This window comes from Malus sylvestris, chromosome 2 (genome assembly GCF_916048215.2).
Source record: "Malus sylvestris chromosome 2, drMalSylv7.2, whole genome shotgun sequence".
Taxonomy (NCBI): Eukaryota; Viridiplantae; Streptophyta; class Magnoliopsida; order Rosales; family Rosaceae; genus Malus; species Malus sylvestris.
This window is the reverse complement of record NC_062261.1, coordinates 17,804,469-17,824,986: the sequence shown is the minus strand read 5'-3', so window position 1 is coordinate 17,824,986 and position 20,518 is coordinate 17,804,469. Positions and strand designations below refer to the sequence as shown.

General features: G+C 41.1%; 2 protein-coding genes and 1 long non-coding RNA gene across 3 annotated transcripts; 2 read left to right on the top strand and 1 right to left on the bottom strand.

The window, feature by feature from the left end:
* Positions 1-4,967: 4,967 nt before the first annotated feature.
* On the bottom strand, positions 4,968-8,588 carry LOC126613772 (zinc finger CCCH domain-containing protein 48-like). The gene is made up of 8 exons (XM_050281360.1): positions 8,371-8,588; positions 7,152-7,665; positions 6,602-6,787; positions 6,402-6,503; positions 6,165-6,311; positions 5,790-5,969; positions 5,470-5,567; positions 4,968-5,382 (listed from the first exon to the last, which is right to left on the bottom strand). The coding sequence occupies exons 2-8, from the start codon at positions 7,662-7,664 to the stop codon at positions 5,235-5,237; spliced, it is 1,374 nt and encodes a 457-aa protein (XP_050137317.1). The 5' UTR covers position 7,665; positions 8,371-8,588; the 3' UTR covers positions 4,968-5,234.
* A 685-nt stretch (positions 8,589-9,273) lies between these two features.
* LOC126601825 (protein-lysine N-methyltransferase EFM1-like) lies at positions 9,274-20,237 on the top strand. The gene is made up of 16 exons (XM_050268597.1): positions 9,274-9,626; positions 9,715-9,805; positions 10,545-10,719; positions 10,817-10,922; positions 11,421-11,503; positions 16,838-16,864; positions 16,983-17,140; positions 17,261-17,374; positions 17,452-17,532; positions 17,838-17,899; positions 18,256-18,312; positions 18,456-18,549; positions 18,731-19,014; positions 19,273-19,388; positions 19,536-19,642; positions 19,825-20,237. The coding sequence occupies exons 1-15, from the start codon at positions 9,474-9,476 to the stop codon at positions 19,537-19,539; spliced, it is 1,605 nt and encodes a 534-aa protein (XP_050124554.1). The 5' UTR covers positions 9,274-9,473; the 3' UTR covers positions 19,540-19,642; positions 19,825-20,237.
* LOC126613780 (uncharacterized) lies at positions 12,025-15,954 on the top strand. The gene is made up of 2 exons (XR_007620188.1): positions 12,025-13,586; positions 14,283-15,954. It is a non-coding gene; the product is annotated as an uncharacterized LOC126613780 (long non-coding RNA).
* Positions 20,238-20,518: the final 281 nt, after the last annotated feature.

Sequence of the window (20,518 nt, the reverse complement as noted above, 5' to 3'; positions counted from 1 at the left end):
GTCAAAACAAGTCCATCAAATCTAGAGTACGTTCCACCCTGCTGATATGGGATACTTTTGCTTTTGACAGAGTAATGGATGTATCGGCACGTGTGCTGTTACGCTTGTCTCCACATGCTTCCTTGTATCCTTCGCACTTGCCCTATCTGTTCCTCAAGCAGATGCGGAATCTTCCCTGGAAACATAAGATGTTGAAGATGAGTACTCGAGAGCAATGCCAGGTAAGTAATCAGGTAAGCGGTTCCAGGCAGTCAGTTCCTGGCTGGAAGCTTGATTCCAAGTGCTGACTGATTGCTCTCTTTCTCCTTGTCTTGCAGGTAAAAACAAGGCCAAAGGAAAAGACAGGGAAAAAGCATGATATGGGATACTCTTGCTTTTAACCCTGATGATATGAGATATTCTTGCTCTAGTATAGCTTGTTTGCAGAGGTATTATCGGGGGAAAGAAAGCTGAATATTTCGAAAGGTTTCGTTGGGAGTGCCCTCTCATATATGATGAAGGGTTGAGCATTTTTGCAGGTCTGCCTGTTCGTTGGGGATGGAGGTCGACATATATAGGAGTCTCCCTAACAAGTAGTAATGCTATTCCTTTACCCTGCTTGGTCATATCACGGTAGTGGGAGCTGCCAGTTTCACATGTTTTAACTCTGTCAAAGCACTTTGAAAAAGTGGTCTGTGGTATCTGGCTCTCGAGATTCGGAGAACGATGCCTCTTCGATTTTTGAGAAAGCAATCATGCTGGGGGTCTGGCTCTCGAGATTCGGAGAGCAGTGTCTCTTCGATTTTTGAGGAAGTAATCATGTTGAGAGTCTGGCTCTCGAGATTCGAAGGGCGGTGCCTCTTCGATTTTGGAGCAAGCAATCTTGTTGGGAGTGTTGTCTCGAATGTGAGTAAAGGTTGGGCATGTTTGCTAGTCTACCTTGCCACGAAGCACAAAGGTTGACACACAGGGACTTTCCAATTATCCAGCAATGGTACTGTTCCTTTACCCTCTCTTCGATTTTGAGAAAGTAGTCATGTTGGGAGTCTGGCTCTCGAGATTCGGAGGACGGTGCCTCTTCGATTTTGGAGCAAGCAATCTTGTTGGGAGTGTTTTCTCGAATGTGAGTAAAGGTTGGGCATGTTTGCTAGTCTACCTTGCCACGAAGCACAGAGGTTGACACACAGGGACTTTCCAATTATCCAGCAGTGGTACTGTTCCTTTACCCTTGTGGGTAATAATATGGTAGCTAGACCTTCAAAATTTATGTGTCTAAACTTTGTTAGTGCTGTTTCTTTGCTATTCTTTTACCTTTCTTGGTCAGAGCGATTTAGTGGGAGCTGCAAGCTTCACGTGCTCAACTTTGGCAGAGAACTTTGGCAAAGTTATCTGTGGTACCCATGAGCTATTGTTGCGTGTGGGAAGTGGGTGATTGAACAGTAAGATTCATGTGCTTTCTACTTCACCAGAAGTCTTCGACAGAATGCCCATAATTTCTGCAAAGCTGAGTGTGCGTGTGACAGGTGCTGACAAGGCTAGAAAAGTAGGTGCCTCTTCGATTTCTGAGATCGAGCCTCGTGGTCTCTGAGCAGCCCAGCTTTTGAGAAAGCGAGCGCCTCTTCGATTGATTCGAAGAACGATGCCTCGTCGATTTTTGAGAAAGCAATCATGCTGGGGGTCTGGCTCTCGAAGATTCGGGGAGCAGTGTCTCTTCGATTTTTGAGAAAGTAATCATGTTGGGAGTCTGGCTCTCGAGATTCGGAGGGCGGTGCCTCTTCGATTTTGGAGCAAGCAATCTTGTTGGGAGTGTTTTCTCGAATGTGAGTAAAGGTTGGGCATGTTTGCTAGTCTACCTTGCCACGAAGCACAGAGGTTGACACACAGGGACTTTCCAATTATCCAGCAATGGTACTGTTCCTTTACCCTCTCTTCGATTTTTAAGAAAGTAGTCATGTTGGGAGTCTGGCTTTTGGAGCAAGCAATCTTATTGGGAGTGTTTTCTCGAATGTGAGTAAAGGTTGGGCATGTTTGCTAGTCTACCTTGCCACGAAGCACAGAGGTTGACACACATGGACTTTCCAATTATCCAGCAGTGGTACTGTTCCTTTACCCTTGTGGGTAATAATATGGTAGCTAGACCTTCAAAATTTATAGGTCTAAACTTTGTTAGTGCTGTTTCTTTGCTATTCTTTTACCCTTCTTGGTCAGAGCGATGTAGTGGGACCTGCAAGCTTCACGTGCTCAACTTTGGCAGAGAACTTTGGCAAAGTTTTCTGTGGTACCCATGAGCTATTGTTGCGTGTGGGAAGTGGGTGATTGAACAGTAAGATTCATGTGTTTTCTACTTCCCCAGAAGTCTTCGACAGAATGCCCATAATTTCCTCAAAGCTGAGTGTGCGTGTGACAGGTGCTGACAAGGCTGGAAAAGTAGGTGCCTCTTCGATTTCTGAGATCGGCCCTCGTGGTCTCTGGGGAGCCCAGCTTTTGAGAAAGCGAGCGCCTCTTCGATTTCTGAGATTAGCCTTCGTGGTCTTTGAGCAGCCCAACTTTTGAGAAAGCAAACGCCTCTTCGATTTCTGAGATCAACCCTCGTGATCTCTAAGCAGCCCAGCTTTTGAGAAAGCAAACGCCTCTTCGATTTCTGAGCAGGCGCCTCTTCGATTTCTGAAGCTCCGTCGAGTGCAGATTTTTATAGGGGCTGGCATTACGTTCCAAAGCACACTTGAATCTCCACCAGTAGAAGCTTCATTCTTGCACTTCTAAGATCTTGATTTGTCCGACCTCTTCTCTCTTCAACACCTTTGAAAATGTCTGGCCCCTCCGACCGTCGTTTTGACTTGAACCTTGTTGAAGAGGCAGCCCCGCCTTCTCCAGACAACATATGGCGCCCATCCTTCGTCTCCCTTACTGGTCCTCTTACCGTTGGGGATTCCGTGATGAAGAATGATATGACCGCTGCGGTGGTGGCCAGGAACCTTCTCACTCCCAAAGATAACAGACTACTTTCCAAACGGTCTGATGAGTTAGCTGTTAAGGATTCGCTGGCTCTCAGTGTTCAGTGTGCAGGTTCTGTGTCTAATATGGCCCAACGCCTATTTGCTCGAACCCGCCAAGTTGAATCATTGGCGGCTGAAGTGATGAGTCTCAAACAGGAGATTAGAGGTCTCAAACAGGAGAATAAACAGTTGCACCGGCTCGCACATGACTATGCTACAAACATGAAGAGGAAGCTTGACCAGATGAAGGAAACTGATGGTCAGGTTTTACTTGATCATCAGAGATTTGTGGGTTTGTTCCAAAGGCATTTATTGCCTTCGTCATCTGGGGCTGTACCGCGTAATGAAGCTCCAAATGATCAACCTCTGATGCCTCCTCCTTCTAGGGTTCTGTCCAGTACTGAGGCTCCAAATGATCCCCCTCCGGTGCCTTCTCTTTCTGGGGCTCTACCGACTGCTGAGACTTCTCCTAAGCAACCTTTGTGAAGGCTCCCTCTTGTGTGTTTATTTTGACTCATGTATATGTACATATTTGTAGCTTATCGGGGATATCAATAAATAAGATTTCCTTCATTTCAACGTATTGTGTTAAATACACCAAAGCCTTCTTCGCTAAGTTCTTTGAATTTTCTTTTGTTGAAGCTTGTATGTTGAAGCTTTCTGAGTGGAGCATGTAGGTTGGGGTAGTGTTCCCTTAATTTTCCGAGTGAGGAAAACTTCTCGGTTGGAGACTTGGAAAATCCAAGTCACTGAGTGGGATCGGCTATATGAATCTTAGAACGCCATTGTGCTCGATCCTGTGTCATGTCCTTCGTTAGATCCAAGTACTCTAAGTCTTTTCTTAGAGTCTCTTCCAAAGTTTTCCTAGGTCTTCCTCTACCCCTTCGGCCCTGAACCTCTGTCCCATAGTCGCATCTTCTAATCGGAGCGTCAGTAGGCCTTCTTTGCACATGTCCAAACCACCGTAACCGATTTTCTCTCATCTTTCCTTCAATTTCGGCTACTCCTACTTTACCCCGGATATCCTCATTCCTAATCTTATCCTTTCTCGTGTGCCCACACATCCAACGAAGCATCCTCATCTCCGCTACACCCATTTTATGTACGTGTTGATGTTTCACCGCCCAACATTCTGTGCCATACAGCATCGCCGGCCTTATTGCCGTCCTATAAAATTTTCCCTTGAGCTTCAGTGGCATACGGCGGTCACATAACACGCTGGATGCACTCTTCCACTTCATCCATCCAGCTTGTATTCTATGGTTGAGATCTCCATCTAATTCTCCGTTCTTTTGCAAGATAGAGCCTAGGTAACGAAAACGGTCGCTCTTTGGTATTTCTTGATCTCCGATCCTCACCCCTAACTCGTTTTGGCCTCCATTTGCACTGAACTTGCACTCCATATATTCTGTCTTTGCTCGGCTTAGGCGAAGACCTTTAGATTCCAACACTTCTCTCCAAAGGTTAAGCTTTGCATTTACCCCTTCCTGAGTTTCATCTATCAACACTATATCGTCTGCGAAAAGCATACACCAAGGAATATCATCTTGAATATGTCCTGTTAACTCATCCATTACCAACGCAAAAAGGTAAGGACTTAAGGATGAGCCTTGATGTAATCCTACAGTTATGGGAAAGCTTTCGGTTTGTCCTTCATGAGTTCTTACGGCAGTCTTTGCTCCTTCATACATATCCTTTATAGCTTGGATATATGCTACTCGTACTCCTTTCTTCTCTAAAATCCTCCAAAGAATGTCTCTTGGGACCCTATCATACGCTTTTTCCAAATCTATAAAGACCATGTGTAAATCCTTTTTCCCATCTCTATATCTTTCCATCAATCTTCGTAAGAGATAGATTGCCTCCATAGTTGATAAAAAAGAAAATAAGTTCAATCCATGCACTTCCATTCCAAAACCCCCACACCCTTTTTGGTTCCAATAGAATGAAAGAATTTCAGTTTACTAATAGAGGCAACTCTGAACGACTGTATTTCTGATGAATGTAATCTATATAATAATGATTCATACTTTACATCGACGAAATTCATTGTTCATTACACTGTACAATCAAACATATTAGAGGAATCGTATATGAAAAATTGAGCCCTAGAGCAATGAACAAACCTAATCTGAATGCATGAATGGATCTTCAACTTCAGATGAATGCTCATCGGCCATCACAGCAATGGCTCTTGCAAACCAAAAGAATAATGTCCGACTCAAAAAAATATACGGAAGTGTCAGGGAGTGGAGTAACTCATGAAGACTCAACTTTGTTGTAAGGCTCCATCCACTTCCAAACAGAAACAAGACCCGTTGCATCCCCGCTGAAGAATAATCCTCCAGGTCCTACCCCAATCCTCCGAATTTCTCGTTTTGCAAATAATCTGCCCCTTTCAGAAAATCTGTAAAAGCAAATCATAAAGTGAGAAGCTTTGGAACTTCAAACAACAAAGAATCAGAGCGTTTAGTATCAGGCACTGTGGACTTACGATGGCAGCTCCAATAATCGAACAGAATTATCATTGCAAGAACAAAGCAAGATTGGCTTCGTTTCCGGGTCTGTCATTCCAGCAAGATCAAGGACACCCTGTTGCATGAAGAATAGTATCATAAGATTTGGTTTGTGCAAAAAATGGAAATTGAGCACACCACTATCAAGTATACAACAAGACTTTATCAGACAGTAATACAAATTGCACAACTTAATGCAAGAATATTACTTTGAACCGTGAAAACTAACACTCTAGAACACTACAATAACTGAAAGTACATAACAACATGGAAAAGGATTAAAGATAGAATAACATACATGCTCCTCACTGTGGGTGTAGGTCACTTCCAAGCTGCCTCGTTCAGTGGCTGCCCACACCTTTATTGTGCAGTCCAATGAACACGAGAGCAAAAATTTATCCCAGCAAATAAGAGACATCACCACACCAGAATGCCCTTTTAGTGTCATAACACACTGTAAAGTATCAAGATCCCAAACCTGAAACAAAGAAAAAATGACAGTAAATTACCCTCCTATATGACACTGAACACACAAGCACTACAAAATAAGGGTTTTGGCTACACTGCATTAAGTAATATCCCAACAGCATATAAAAAAAAAAAAAAAAGGTCGTACCCAGTGCATTAAGTAATATCCCAACAGCATATATTACAATAAATTCTACAAACTTACCCTGATTGTATGGTCCACAGATCCCGAGTACAGCCTGTTTGCCCCAACAATTAAACATACAACAGGACCAGTGTGGCCTTTCAGAGTTGCTGCAGGAACAAACGAATTTGTTTGGGGACAGCCTTTCCACACATATATAACACCATCCTGCAGTATATAAGGAAACAGATAAATCATTTGAAACTTATGAACTATGAATAAGTGGATGAAGAAATATCCAATTGTTAGGTTCTCTACCTGTGCCCCAGCAAAAAGCATTTCTTTACCAACCACAATAGCATGCACTTGGCCTGCAGGTCCATCCAGATTGAATTCCACATTTGATTCAATGTTCCATGCCTGCAACATCAAGCACAATGAGCATAAACATATTGAAGAAACCAAACAACAAAAAGAATACACAACTGTATAACAATGAAATTAACACGCTAAAATACCTTAACAAGATTTGGAACGCCAATGAAAATCCATGGTCCTTCACTAACTAAACAACCTGCTTCATCACTGAGATTCACAACACGGTCACACTGACCATTATAGCAGTCCCAAACTCTGGCTGCTCCGTCTTTATCAGCAGAATAAAGCTTGTTAGATCTTTCAGGAAGTGCAATACCAGTGACGGCCTGTTGACATATATTTCACCATTAGAATGACCGTCCAAACACACAAATTAAGAAGAACGACATATACCTATTAGTGCTCTATAGAAGTGGAAATAGAAGGTAAGCAAAATTTGCTTTTTAGAATATAAAATTACTCTATATAAGTTTAATCTTTCCATAAACAATTGTGTTTGGAAATATATAAATTATAATTTTGGAAGACCAATAACTAACACAAAATACACGAGCTTGAGTAAAACTGTAAAACAAGTAATAGCCAAAATTATATTGTCTTCTCAACTCATCAGCTTCTTCTAGTTTCCCGTTCAAAGAAGACAGAATAGAACAAATTTAAAACGACAACATATTTGTTTAATAGAAGTACCTTCTTGTGCCCTTGGAGTTTTGCCAACATTGAGAACCCCTTTCCACTAAACCACTTGTGCAAATACAGGCATCGATCACCTTTCACACAATTCCCATCTACCCAGTACTTGCAGACTTGGGATTTCTGAATAGCATTGCTTGTCTGAGTAGCATTGCTTGTCGGACCAGGATTGCTCTTCTGAGTAGCATTGCCTTTCTGAGCCGCAATGCTTTTCTGATGAGCATTGTATGCATTGCCTTTCTGAGCAGCATTGTCTTTCTGAGGAGCATTGTATGCATTGCCCTTTCCGGTAGCAGTTTCCTCCTTTGTCCAAACAAGAGCCTTCTGTTTTGAAATGTGAAGGTTCATGGATGACTCTGGTGCACCCGGGTGCAAAAACCTACAGGATTCCTTAGTGCATCTTCCAGCCGCCCAATAAATGCAAACAGATTTTGAAGGTCCTCCTACTGGTCGACTATACGCTGATCTTTCTGGTCTATTTGCGGGCCTCCTTAATGCCTTAGTGGCCATACTATAAACACAAATTTAGTACCAATGAGAGATTGCCGGCACACAGCTTAAAAGTGACCCACCCAAACAGAAACCCTAAATATCAAGTATCAACAGAACCCCAATTCTCACATTCTAATATGTCCTCCTTTCTTCAAATAACCGGAAAATTAAATGAAACCCAGTAAGCCTTGAAATCTGAATGGATGTAGTACAAACACGCTCTAGGAATCGAGACACTATCAATGTCGGATTCTTTAATTCAAATCACTGAACCAAAAACGAAAACTTTTCAATCTAATCAGCCGCCAACTCCTGGGCGAATTCTAAATAAAAACAAAAGTAAGCCGAAAATCAAAACCCTAGATTTGCAGCCTGATTGAGAATCAACTCCTTAGTACGATCACGCTCTAAGAATCGAGAAACTCAAGGTCAAATTCTTTAAATCCTTTGAAGAAATTCGAAAACTTTGCAATCTAATCAGTCGCCGATTCCTGAGCGAATTCTAAATAAAAATATAAGTAATCTGAAAAACGAAACCTTAAATTTGCATCCTGAGCGACAATCAAACCCAGACAGAAAACCCATCATCATCCTTACGATAAATGCATTCGGCTAAAAAAATCCCTAGATGGCCTCCTGGGGTATCCGTTAACGTCGTGTAAAGAACAAAACCCTAGATGTAATTACGCGATTGCAGAGACGTGCGTACGGAGAAGAAGCAAACCTGAGAGAAGAGAAGTAATCGATGATCGATTCGATTAGCCGAAAGCCTGAAGGCTTGAAGCGATTCGAGTATCGTGTAAACTGTTTCCAATGCCCAGTCAATCGAAGTCGACGAGCGATCGCAGAGAGATGGAGAGAATGTGAATAGTTAGCGATTGAAACCCTAATTTTATGAGAAGTTTGATCGCAGAGAGACGGAGAGAATTGATGAAATATTATCACGCTGGGCCTGTAGCTGCCTTTATATACTTATCGTAGGTTGGAGTATCCTACTCGCGCCAGATAAAATGTACTGGGACGCGGGATCTGGCAGCTAATCCCGACCCTCCGTTATATGTTTTTCTTACGCAACTAATCCTGACCCTTGGATTTATATATTTTGGAAACCACCACAAATAATTCCGTTTTCCTCGCTTTCAAAAAAACAAAAGAAAAATCGTTTTTCCCTCTTCATAAATTTTTCTTTGAGTCCTTATAATTTTTTTTTATTCACTTCATTCATTTTTCTAAAGATAATGTTTAGAGGATTGAGTTTGTAGACAAAATTGGTAGACATCACATGCACCGCCATCTTCGGCCGAAAAAGCTAAACATAATCTCCTCTATAATTATAGGCTATAGCTGATACAAAAAATTATTTTTAATGAACAATATCAGGTTATGCTCATATTCTTCAATTGGAAGACCTGACAAATGATATTATCTACGGAGGAGGGGTGGGTTTAGCATCACAATAAGTTAGTAATAATATAGTTCAAATTACCTTTTAAAAAAATAGAATTTAAAACCTTTAACTTATAAATGAAGATAAATACTACTAAAAAGTGGTACTGAACGGCAGTGGGCTTCATAGAGTTAGGGATGAGTTTTTGATAAATCCGGCCATTTTTGAGTCTTTTGACTTATGGATTTTAATCCTCAAATAGAAATGGCCTAAGCCCTTTCCTTTGTAGACGTACAATACTGAAAGAGAGGATCCTCGCTCTATGCTCTTTGCGAGGATTTTTCAATTATATTTGTTTATTTTATATTATGCGATCATTTTTTATTAAAGTATTGTTGATATTCAATTTTAAATAAAAATATTAACAATGATTATGGAGAATGCATGAGGATCCGGCGAGTATCCTGCTGGAACGCTTGAAGCTGGTATTTGCTAAACCCCTCACTCTCCCTCTCTCTCTCTCATTAACATATACAGCAATGGCGAGCTCACAGGAAGAGGCCAAGGTCGAGCGATTCCTCCAGTGGTTACAGGTTTTTACATTTTTCTGTATAAAATCTTTCACTAATCAAATAGTGCAACTGCGTTTTTGTTTTCGATCATTTGGGTTTCTGAATTCAGGTTAATGGAGCGGAGCTACACGGCTGCAAAATCAAATACTCCGATTCCAACAAAGGTTTTGGCATTTTTTCGGTTAATGATGTTTCTGATGGTAACCCACCTCTTCCTTTTACTCTTATATTATTGGGTTTTTGTTTATCATGTTTTGAGTGTCAAAAGGCTGCATTCTTTGAAAACCATATGGGAAAATAAACCAGAGAACTCGATTTTATGGGTTTCTTGGGTTGGACAAACCTTGTTAACTCGAACTTATGCTCGAATTTTGGGATATTTGATAAGTTTAGTAAACATGGACATAATTTCTTAACCCGAATTAAAGGGCCACTAACTCAAGCAACTGGATATAAATATATGGGTTATTTACATCTTACATTTTTGTTTTAAACAGTAAATTGTTCATGATTTATCTGGTTCTTTGTCTAATTATTTATAGATATCATGAAAGGATTGAAGATGATTGTAATATATTTATTAGCGTAACTACTTGGTTAAACAACAACTTACATTTGTTCATAATAGTTGCAGAAGATTGTCATAATTTTTTTTTTCCAATCTGCTCAGCAGCTTGAGTACTATGGACTACTACATTTCTTTGACCTCCTTATTCGGCGAAACTGTTCATGTCCTCCCCTTATTAAGATCCATGGGTATAAATCGAATTTGTTATGTGTCCCAATAAAACCACATTGTAAGGGGTTGATCCCGAAAATTCATACACCAGTTTGAAATGTTCTGTTTTTCCTTTATGTTGTGGGGCATTCTAAGTTGTAAGTTGTAACAATCTCACATTTGGAGCATAATTCTGATTCATTTTGGGAAATAAATATCAGGGGTTCTATTAGTTGTTCCTCTGGATTTGGCAATAACTCCAATGAGAGTTTTGCAAGACCCTCTTCTTGGACCAGAATGTAGAGCAATGTTTGAAGAAGGTGATGTAGATGATAGGTTCTTGATGATCTTATATCTGACAGTGGAGTGCCTCCGCAAAAATTCTTCTTGGAAACCGTATGTATAGATTTCATTTTGTTGAATTATCAATTCCAAACTTTCACGTTTCTTTGGTAGCTGAGCTTCTCTTGGGTGGAATGGAAGATAACATCAGGTACCTTGATATGCTTCCGACCACTTTTGGTAATCCACTTTGGTTTACTGATGATGAGCTTTTGGAGCTAAAAGGGACAACATGGTATCGAGCAATGGAACTACAGGTAAAAGAGTTTTGGGTATCTGGCCATCATAGTTAAATATCCAAATGTAGGTTGTATATGTACATGTCGTCTGATGTGGGAAACTGCATCCAATGATGGTTTGTTATGGTTCTTCTAAAGATGAGGTATAGATAGTGTACAATACCTTTCTGAAATTTTTTCTTATGAGATGTCAGAAAATGCTTTTAATTTTTAGCTAGTATTCAGGTGTGCACAGACTTTTAGGTTGGAGTTTATTTTTTGTGATATTGATACTGTCATTTGTTGGGCTTTTAGGTTAAACTTGTATTGATGTTCATGCCGAAAATTATCTATGTGTGGTTTCACAACTTTTTCACTCTAAGCTCATTTGGCTTCCCTGCATGCCAGAGTTTTGTTTAAATTGTATGGTTTTACAAAGTATCTGGATGTCGTTTTTGATATATAGTTCTGTCAAATATGTTTGTAGTTTATCTTTCGCGTGTATTATATGTGACCAGAGACAGGTTTATCTTACAGAAGAAAAGCTTGGTGTCGTTATATGATGACAAACTGAAGGCTCTGGTGAAGAAACTGTTAACTCTGGATAGGGATTTGGAAAGGTGTGTAAATCCATATGTATATGTACATATTTTCCTTATAAATTTCTGAAGGGAATGAAATTTGTAAGTATTTAATTCAGAAATCACAGAGGTAGCGTACGGTATGAATGATTGGTTGAGAAATAATTAGTTCCATTCTTTTCTTCTGGTCCTTGTCATGCCCAGTCTTGTGACTTTTTCCTAACTAGTGTTGGATCAACAAATATACAGCTGATGTTAAAACCCTGTGAAAGCATTATTTTTCGTTTTTGGTTAAATGCAAAAACATTATTTGGCTATGTAAGACATTTGGACTGTAGACCACAATTTATGATGAAATCTATCCGGTTGGTGGACTTCTGAAGTTTTGTATTATTTTTTTTTTTGGTTACATTGAATTCATTGTTTCATTGTTGAGTAATCAGGTGTCTTAGTCTGCATGCTCGTGCTACTTTCATATGAATTGGTCATCTATTTAATGGTCAGACTCTTGAATAATGGTATATGATGGCAGACTGTCAATTTTTCATGGTGCTAAGCGAGAAGTTTTCCTCACTCAGGAAATTAAGGGAACACTACCTCAACCTACATGCTCCACTCACAAAGCTCCAACAAAAGAAAATTCAAAGAACTTAGCGAAGAAGGCTTTGGTGTATTTAACTCAATACGTTGAAATGAAGGAAAGCTTATTTATTGATATCCCCGATAAGCTACAAATATGTACATATACATGAGTCAAAATAAACAAACAAGAGGGAGCCTTCACAAAGGTTGCTTAGGAGAAGTCTCAGCAGTCGGTAGAGCCCCAGAAAGAGAAGGCACCGGAGAGGGATCATTCGGAGCCTCAGTACTGGACAGAACCCTAGAAGGAGGAGGCATCAGAGGTTGATCATTTGGAGCTTCATTACGCGGTACAGCCCCAGAAGACGAAGGCAATAAATGCCTTTGGAACAAACCCACAAATCTCTGATGATCAAGTAAAACCTGACCATCAGTTTCCTTCAGCTGGTCCAGCTTCCTCTTCATGTTTGTAGCATAGTCATGTGCGAGACGGTGCAACTGTTTATTCTCATGCTTGAGCCCTCTAATCTCCTGTTTGAGACTCATCACTTCGGCCGCCAATGATTCAACTTGGCGGGTTCGAGCAAATAGGCGTTGGGCCATATTAGACACAGAACCTGCACACTGAACACTGAGAGCCAGCGAATCCTTAACAGCTAACTCATCAGACCGTTTGGAAAGTAGTCTGTTATCTTTGGGAGTGAGAAGGCTCCTGGCCACCACCGCAGCGGTCATATCATTCTTCATAACGGAATCCCCAACGGTAAGAGGACCAGTAGGGGAGACGAAGGATGGGCGCCATATGTTGTCTGGAGAAGGCGGGGCTGCCTCTTCAACAAGGTTTAAGTCAAAACGACGGTCGGAGGGGCCAGACATTTTCAAAGGTGTTGAAGAGAGAAGAGGTCGGACAAATCAAGATCTTAGAAGTGCAAGAATGGAGCTTCTACTGGTGGAGATTCAAGTGTGCTTTGGAACTTAATGCCAGCCCTATAAAAAGCTGCACTCGACGGAGCTTCAGACATCGAAGAGGCGCCTGCTCAGAAATCGAAGAGGCGTTTGCTTTCTCAAAAGCTGGGCTGCTTAGAGACCACGAGGGTTGATCTCATAAATCGAAGAGATGTTTGCTTTCTCAAAAGTTGGGCTGCTCAAAGACCACGAAAGCCGATCTCAGAAATCGAAGAGGCGTTCGCTTCCTCAAAAGCTGGGCTCCTCAGAGACCACGAGGGCCGATCTCAGAAATCGAAGAGGCACCTACTTTTCCAACCTTGTCAGCACCTGTCACACGCACACTCAGCGTTGCGGAAATTATGGGTATTCTGTCGAAGACTTCTGGGGAAGTAGAAAACACATGAATCTTACTGCCTAATCACCCACTTCCTACACGCAACAATAGCTCATGGGTACCACAGATAACTTTGCCAAAGTCCTCTGCCAAAGTTGAGCACGTGAAGCTTGCAGCTCCCACTACATCGCTCTGACCAAGAAAGGTAAAAGAATAGCAAAGAAACAGCACTAACAAAGTTTAGACCCATAAATTTTGAAGGTCTAGCTACCATATTATTACCCACAAGGGTAAAGGAACAATACCACTGCTGGATAATTGGAAAGTCCCTGTGTGTCAACCTCTGTGCCTCGTGGCAAGGTAGACTAGCAAACATGCCCAACCTTTACTCACATTCGAGAAAACACTCCCAATAAAATTGCTTGCTCCAAAATCGAAGAGGCACCGTCCTCCGAATCTCGAGAGCCAGACTCCCAACATGATTACTTTCTCAAAAATCGAAGAGACACTGCTCCCCGAATCTCGAGAGCCAGACCCCCAGCATGATGCTTTCTCAAAAATCGAAGAGGCATCGTTCTTCGAATCAATCGAAGAGGCGCTCGCTTTCTCAAAAGCTGGGCTGCTCAGAGACCACGAGGGCCGATCTCAGAAATTGAAGAGGCACCTACTTTTCTAGGCTTGTGAGCACCTGTCACAAGCACACTCAGCTTTGCGGAAATTATGGGCATTCTGTCGAAGACTTCTGGTGAAGTAGAAAACATATGAATCTTACTGTTCAATCACCCACTTCCCACACGCAACAATAGCTCATGGGTACCACAGATAACTTTGCCAAAGTCTTTTCCAAAGTTGAGCATGTGAAGCTTGTAGCTCCCACTACATCGCTCTGACCAAGAAAGGTAAAAGAATAGCAAAAAAAAACTGCACTAACAAAGTTTAGACACATAAATTTTGAAGGTCTAGCTAACATATTATTACCCACAAGGGTAAAGGAACAGTACCACTGTTGGATAATTGAAGTCCCTGTGTGTCAACCTTCGTGCTTCGTGGCAAGGTAGACTAGCAAACATGCCCAACCTTTACTCACATCCGAGAAAACACTCCCAACAAGATTGCTTACTCCAAAATCGAAGAGGCACCGTCCTCCGAATCTCGAGAGCCAGACTCCCAACATGATTACTTTCTCAAAAATCGAAGAGACATTGCTCCCCGAATCTCGAGCGCCAGACCCCCAGCATGATTGCTTTCTCAAAAATCGAAGAAGCATCGTTCTCCGAATCTCGAGAGCCAGATACCACATACCACATACCACTTTTTCAAAGTGCTCTGACAGAGTTAAAACATGTGAAGCTGGCAGCTCCCACTACCGTGCTATGACCAAGCAGGGTAAAGGAATAGCATTACTACTTTTTGTTAGGGAGACTCCTATATATGTCGACCTCCATCCCCAACGGACAGGCAGACTTGCAAAAATGCTCAACCCTTCCTCATATATGAGAGGGCACTCCCAACGAAGCCTTTCGAAATATTCAGCTTTCTTTCCCCCCGATAATACCTCTGCAAACAAGCTATACTAGAGCAAGAATATCTCATATCATCAGGGTTAAAAGCAAGAGTATCCCATATCATGCTTTTTCCCTGTCTTTTCCTTTGGCCTCGTTTTTACCTGCAAGACAAGGAGAAAGAGAGCAATAAGTCAGCACTTGAAATCAAGTTACCAGCCAGGAACTGACTGCCTGGAACCCCTTACCTGATTACTTACCTGGCATTGTTCTCGAGTACTCATCTTCAACATCTTATGCGTCCAGGGAAGATACCGCATCTGCTCGAGGGACAGATAGGGCAAGTGCGAAGGATACAAGGAAGCATGTGGAGACAAGCGTAACAGCACACATGCCGATACATCCATTACTCTGTCAAAAGCAAAAGTATCCCATATCAGCATGGTCGAACGTACTCTAGATTTGATGGACTTGTTTTGACCCTCAAATTCTTCAGTCGGCCTTATACTCTGGAGGAAACCAGAAAACCCTCCAGCTCAGTTCAAGAATTAGACTGTGGAAAGTTACTTCTTCAAAAGCAAAAGTATTCCATATCATCTCTTCTCATTTTTCTTCTCTTTATCCTTCATGCTGCTGCAAGATGGGGAGAAGGTGAACAATCAGCCGGAGCTCTGATTGCTTACCTTGTCTGTCACCTCTTTCAGCAGATCCCCTAGCTCGGCGACTTGGGGGACTCCTACTACATGGTTTGTATCGCGCTTGACCAAGCCTGAAACTACAAGTAAGCTTCAAGTGAAATTGATACATTACCTTGTGCATCTTCACCAGTTAAAGATACCACCCCTGGATGGAGGAAGAGTACTTCCAGAGAAGCTGCCACATCTACCTATGCGACAGATAAGGCAAGTCAAGATGATACCACACTCCGATACTTAGAAGTTTCGTGATTACGAGATCGTTCTCCCACAATATTTCCTAATGTCATTTGTACTCTAATGTCATTTGTACTAAATCATTCACTTGTACTCACTAAAGGAGAGCTTGAACATATGTACTTGTGTAAACCCTTCACAATTAATGAGAACTCTTCTATTCCGCGGACGTAGCCAATCTGGGTGAACCACGTACATCTTGTGTTTGCTTTCCTATCTCTATCCATTTATATACTTATCCACACTAATGATCGGAGCAATCTAGTGAAGATCACAAAAAGCGACTGTTTTCGCTACCTAGGATCTATCTCGCAAGAGAACGGAGAATTAGATGGAGATCTCAACCATAGAATACGAGCTGGATGGATGAAGTGTAAGAGTGCATCCGGCGTGTTGTGTGACCGTCGTAGGCCACTGAAGCTCAAGGGAAAATTTTATAGGACGGCAATAAGGCCAGCGATGTTGTATGGCACAGAATGTTGGGCGGTGAAACATCAACACGTACACAAAATGGGTGTAGCGGAGATGAGGATGCTTCGTGGGATGTGTGGGCACACGAGAAAGGATAAGATTGAGAATGAGGATATCCGAGGTAAAGTAGGAGTAGCCGAAATTGAAGGAAAGATGAGAAAAAATCGGTTCTGGTGATTTGGACATGTGCAAAGAAGGCCGACTGACGCTCCGGTTCGAAGATGTGACTACGGGACAGAGGTTCAGGACCGAAGGGGTAGAGGAAGACTTAGGAAAACTTTGGAAGAAACTCTAAGAAAAGGCTTAGAGTACTTGAATCTAACGGAGGATATGACACAAAACCGAGCGCAATGGCGTTCTAGGATTCATATAGCCGACCCCACTTAGTGGGAAAAGGCTTTGTTGTTGTTGTTGTTGTTGTAAGCTTTCAGTTGTCATTATGTTACTAGTGAATGAGGCGTATACTCTTGTAAGATGCTATGTAAATTGTAAAGTTACATGTTGAACAACATTCAGAAGGATAGACATTAGAATCAGATATATGCATCCTCAGAATTTACTATGATTAATTGCTGATCATATACAATACCTGTTGCTTCTTTTTCAGAGATATGTGCTTTGAAGATTTCCTCTGGTAGGTACCATCTTTATGACTAATCTAATGATTTTTGTAATTGAATCCTCTCCTTAATAATGTCTTCATGGTGCTTTAGACCTTTGTTCCTTATGTATTACAATTGCTTTCATGCTAGGGCAAATTCTCTGTTTTGGACCTGTGCTTTAAACATTCCCCTTCCATATTCGTACGTATTTCCCAAAATTCAAGAAGACAGTGCTTCAGATGGCAAAAATTCTGAGGTTTCTACAAATATTTGCAAAGAAGAGTTGGTTAATGGAAGAGATGAAAGTGGTAAAGTCAATTTTTTTACGTCACCAATACACCACATCAGTATGTACTAGGTGTTTGATTTGGTATTTTTTGATACAAAATGTTTCTGTTTATTCTAACATAAGTGTTTTCTTTAATTAGGATGTCAGGTTGAAGGGGTTGATATTCAAGTTAGTAAAGTGACATCCACGCCTAAACAAAACGAGACTGTCTGGGTGGAGGGTCTTGTTCCTGGCATTGACTTTTGCAACCATGGTATGCCGGTTGTTTATCAAGTGTTTGGAGAGTCTTTATTCTGTAAACCTTACTAGCTGAAATATGTGGCTCTTCAGATATAAAGGCAGCAGCAACATGGGAAGTTGATGAAACTGGATTGATAACTGGAGTTCCTAATTCTTTGTACCTTCTTTCTGGTAGTATTATCTTAACATCAGTTGCTCCCCTTTTCTTGCTGAAAAGCAACAGCTTAATTTGTTACGCTCATAATATCTTGTATTGGTTTCATCGCACACAAATTTATCTCACCCTGACTGTTGCTATTGAATTTTCGCAGTACTTGTTTTCACTTCTCCTCTTTTTATATTAGTAGAGTTTTAATCTCATCACATACAAGTTTATGTAACTTTGACAGTTTCTATGAATTGTTCCGCACTTGTTTTCATTTCTTTTCTTTGGTCTAATTAGCTGGGCCTTTTTTTGTTTCTCTTCAATTGGAAAGCTGGACAACCCTTGCAGATCGACGCAGAGATTTTCATAAGTTATGGTAGCAAAGGGAACGAGGTACTGTTTGGTGTCACTTATATTTTTGTTTGTTTCTGACACCAAATTTACTTTTAACAGTGTATTTATTGTATACCTCCTAACAGGTGCCACCAGGCTTGACCTTCATCCTAGTAACTTAACATAATTTTGTCAAAATGGTTGCCTTTGTTCTCGCACATCGTTGCCTCAACTTATAATCTGGAATCATGTTTCATTTCATGTGCTACTTATTGCATTGCATGTCAACATTTTCATGCATTGAGCATACATTCTTACTTAGGCTTACGAGTCCAACAAATTTAACTTTCTCATGGTAATGCCTCTAGATTGTGCAGGAACTTTTTGAGTCCAAGTCATTCTCTGTGTTTGTGCAGGAACTGCTTTATCTGCATGGTTTTGTCCTTGATGATAATCCAGATCACTATCTCATGGTAATGCCTCTAGATTGGAATATCTTGTGGACTTGTCTTGAATGCTCATTTGTTTCTTAATTAAAATGACTCATTCACAATGGTTATATTATTTTAGATTTAATCCAAAGAAACTTAAACTTGACTCTATTTGATCTATTAAGGTCCATTATCCTGTGGAGGCCATTCAAAACGTTCCCTTTGCAGACTCGATAGCACAGGTCTGCTATTGTCTGTTTCTGAATTTCATTAAGAAATAAAATAAGTAATGCGATTGGAAATTTAAGGGCATAAACAAAAATGTTTCTTACTTTTTTTGTTTGTTTCCCCAAATTTTGCTTCATTATTCATAAACCTGGATCTAACGGAAGTCATGGCACAAAACCGAGCGCAATGGTGTTTTAGGATTCATATAACCGACCCCACTTAGTGGGTTAAGGCTTTGTTGTTGTTTATAAACCTGGTTGTTCACAGAAAGGCGAAACGAGGTGTCTGTTACCTAGAAGTTTACTGGATCATGGCTTTTTTGCGGTAGGCAACTCAAATACTGAAGGAGGTGAGAAGTGCAAACTCAACCATGTTTGCAGCTATAGTTGGAGTGGCCAGTGCAAGATGCCATCATACTCGAGCAGGTTGGTTTTCCCTGAAACCTTTTTGACAGCCTTGAGGACTATAGCCATGAAGGGGGATGAGCTATTTCAGGTTTCATTGCTGCTGGAAGAGGTAACAGCTCTGCAGCTATGCATTTTTTTCTGACAAAACCTCGCCATTTAAGTTTTTGATAGCTGAGAATATACCTTCTTTACGTAAGAAATATTAAGTTTATGGTAAAGCATTAGCGCCCCACCTAAGCGCTACACGGCTAGTCACCGCCCTAATGAATCCCTAGGCATTTGAAAATTAAGAAAGAGCGCCTAGACCTCTGTTATGAATCATTTGCTTTCCTGATTAATACCCTAATTAAACTATTTTATCTTAAAGCTTGTACAATCAAGAGAGGGGAGGCAACCATCTGATTCAAAAGTTCAGGCTGCGGTATGGGAAACTTGTGGTGATTCCGGAGCTTTGCAAATACTTGTTGATCTTCTTAACATGAGGTAACAGAGTAGGAACCATCATTGAATGTATTTAGCAATGTATTATGACTAACTTGTCAAGGCGCATGCCTAGATGCCTATATATATATATGCAACTTTCAGAAGAGTTGTATGTTAGTTACCTAACCGGATTTCCTACACGCAAAGATGACGGATCTTCAAGAGTCTTCTGGTACAGAGGACTGCGACACCAGTTTGCTTGAAAACGAACATATTACTGAAAGTGCGACCCAGCAGAATGAGAACAATTTAAGGTACCATCTTCGCCAAAACGAACATATTAGTGATCTTCATATGCGTTTTGCCTACACTAAATTTGCTAGTATTTCCGTCTGTGCAGTTTGTCGTCCATTGTCTCCTTTCCAACAACAAAAATGTCAGTAGAGAAACTCAATGTGTTTGTGTTAACCTTGGATTTCCTTGTTTCTTTTTCTAGCTGCAGTGGACAGACGAACAGCATTGCACGACACAAGTCAGCGAGTTGAAATGTCTGGTCTAGTATAATCTATAGACGTGGGCAGAAGCAACTCACTCGACTATTCCTCAAGGAAGCAGAACGCGCCCTGCAATTAGCCCTCAGCGAAGGGAACTGACTGTTTATGTAAAATCATGCAAGCCTTTGCCAACTTTAGGAATTGAATTTGGACAATGAATGTTCATAATAAAAGCACTTCTGCACATAGCTAGAAGTGCTTTTTGAAGCCGCAATCCCAAACCGGCTAGTGCTTGTAATTAATCTTTCTCGTGCATGCTAGTCGTTATATGTTTCCCTCATACAATAGGGTGCGACCAAAGTTTTCCTTCCCAACTTCTTTTGGTTACTACCAATCTATGGCAATTTTGCTGCAACCCCTATGGTTAATAGTTTCGAATAAATTTTCATGAAATGCTAACGACTGTCATCCACGCGCTTGGGGTGGCTGTTGGTACAAGTAGGCTGGCATGAAGGCCGGAATGAGGACAACGAATGATAGGAGAGGAGCACTGCCAAACACAAAGAAGCCGGCAAATGTGACAAGGCCATTTTTCCGTGGCTTTTCTGCCTCATTGGGCGGCAGCATTCCGTGAGCCATCATTTTCTCGTGCACCAAATATTTATTGTATTTTGCAAAAAAGTTCACAACCTAGTT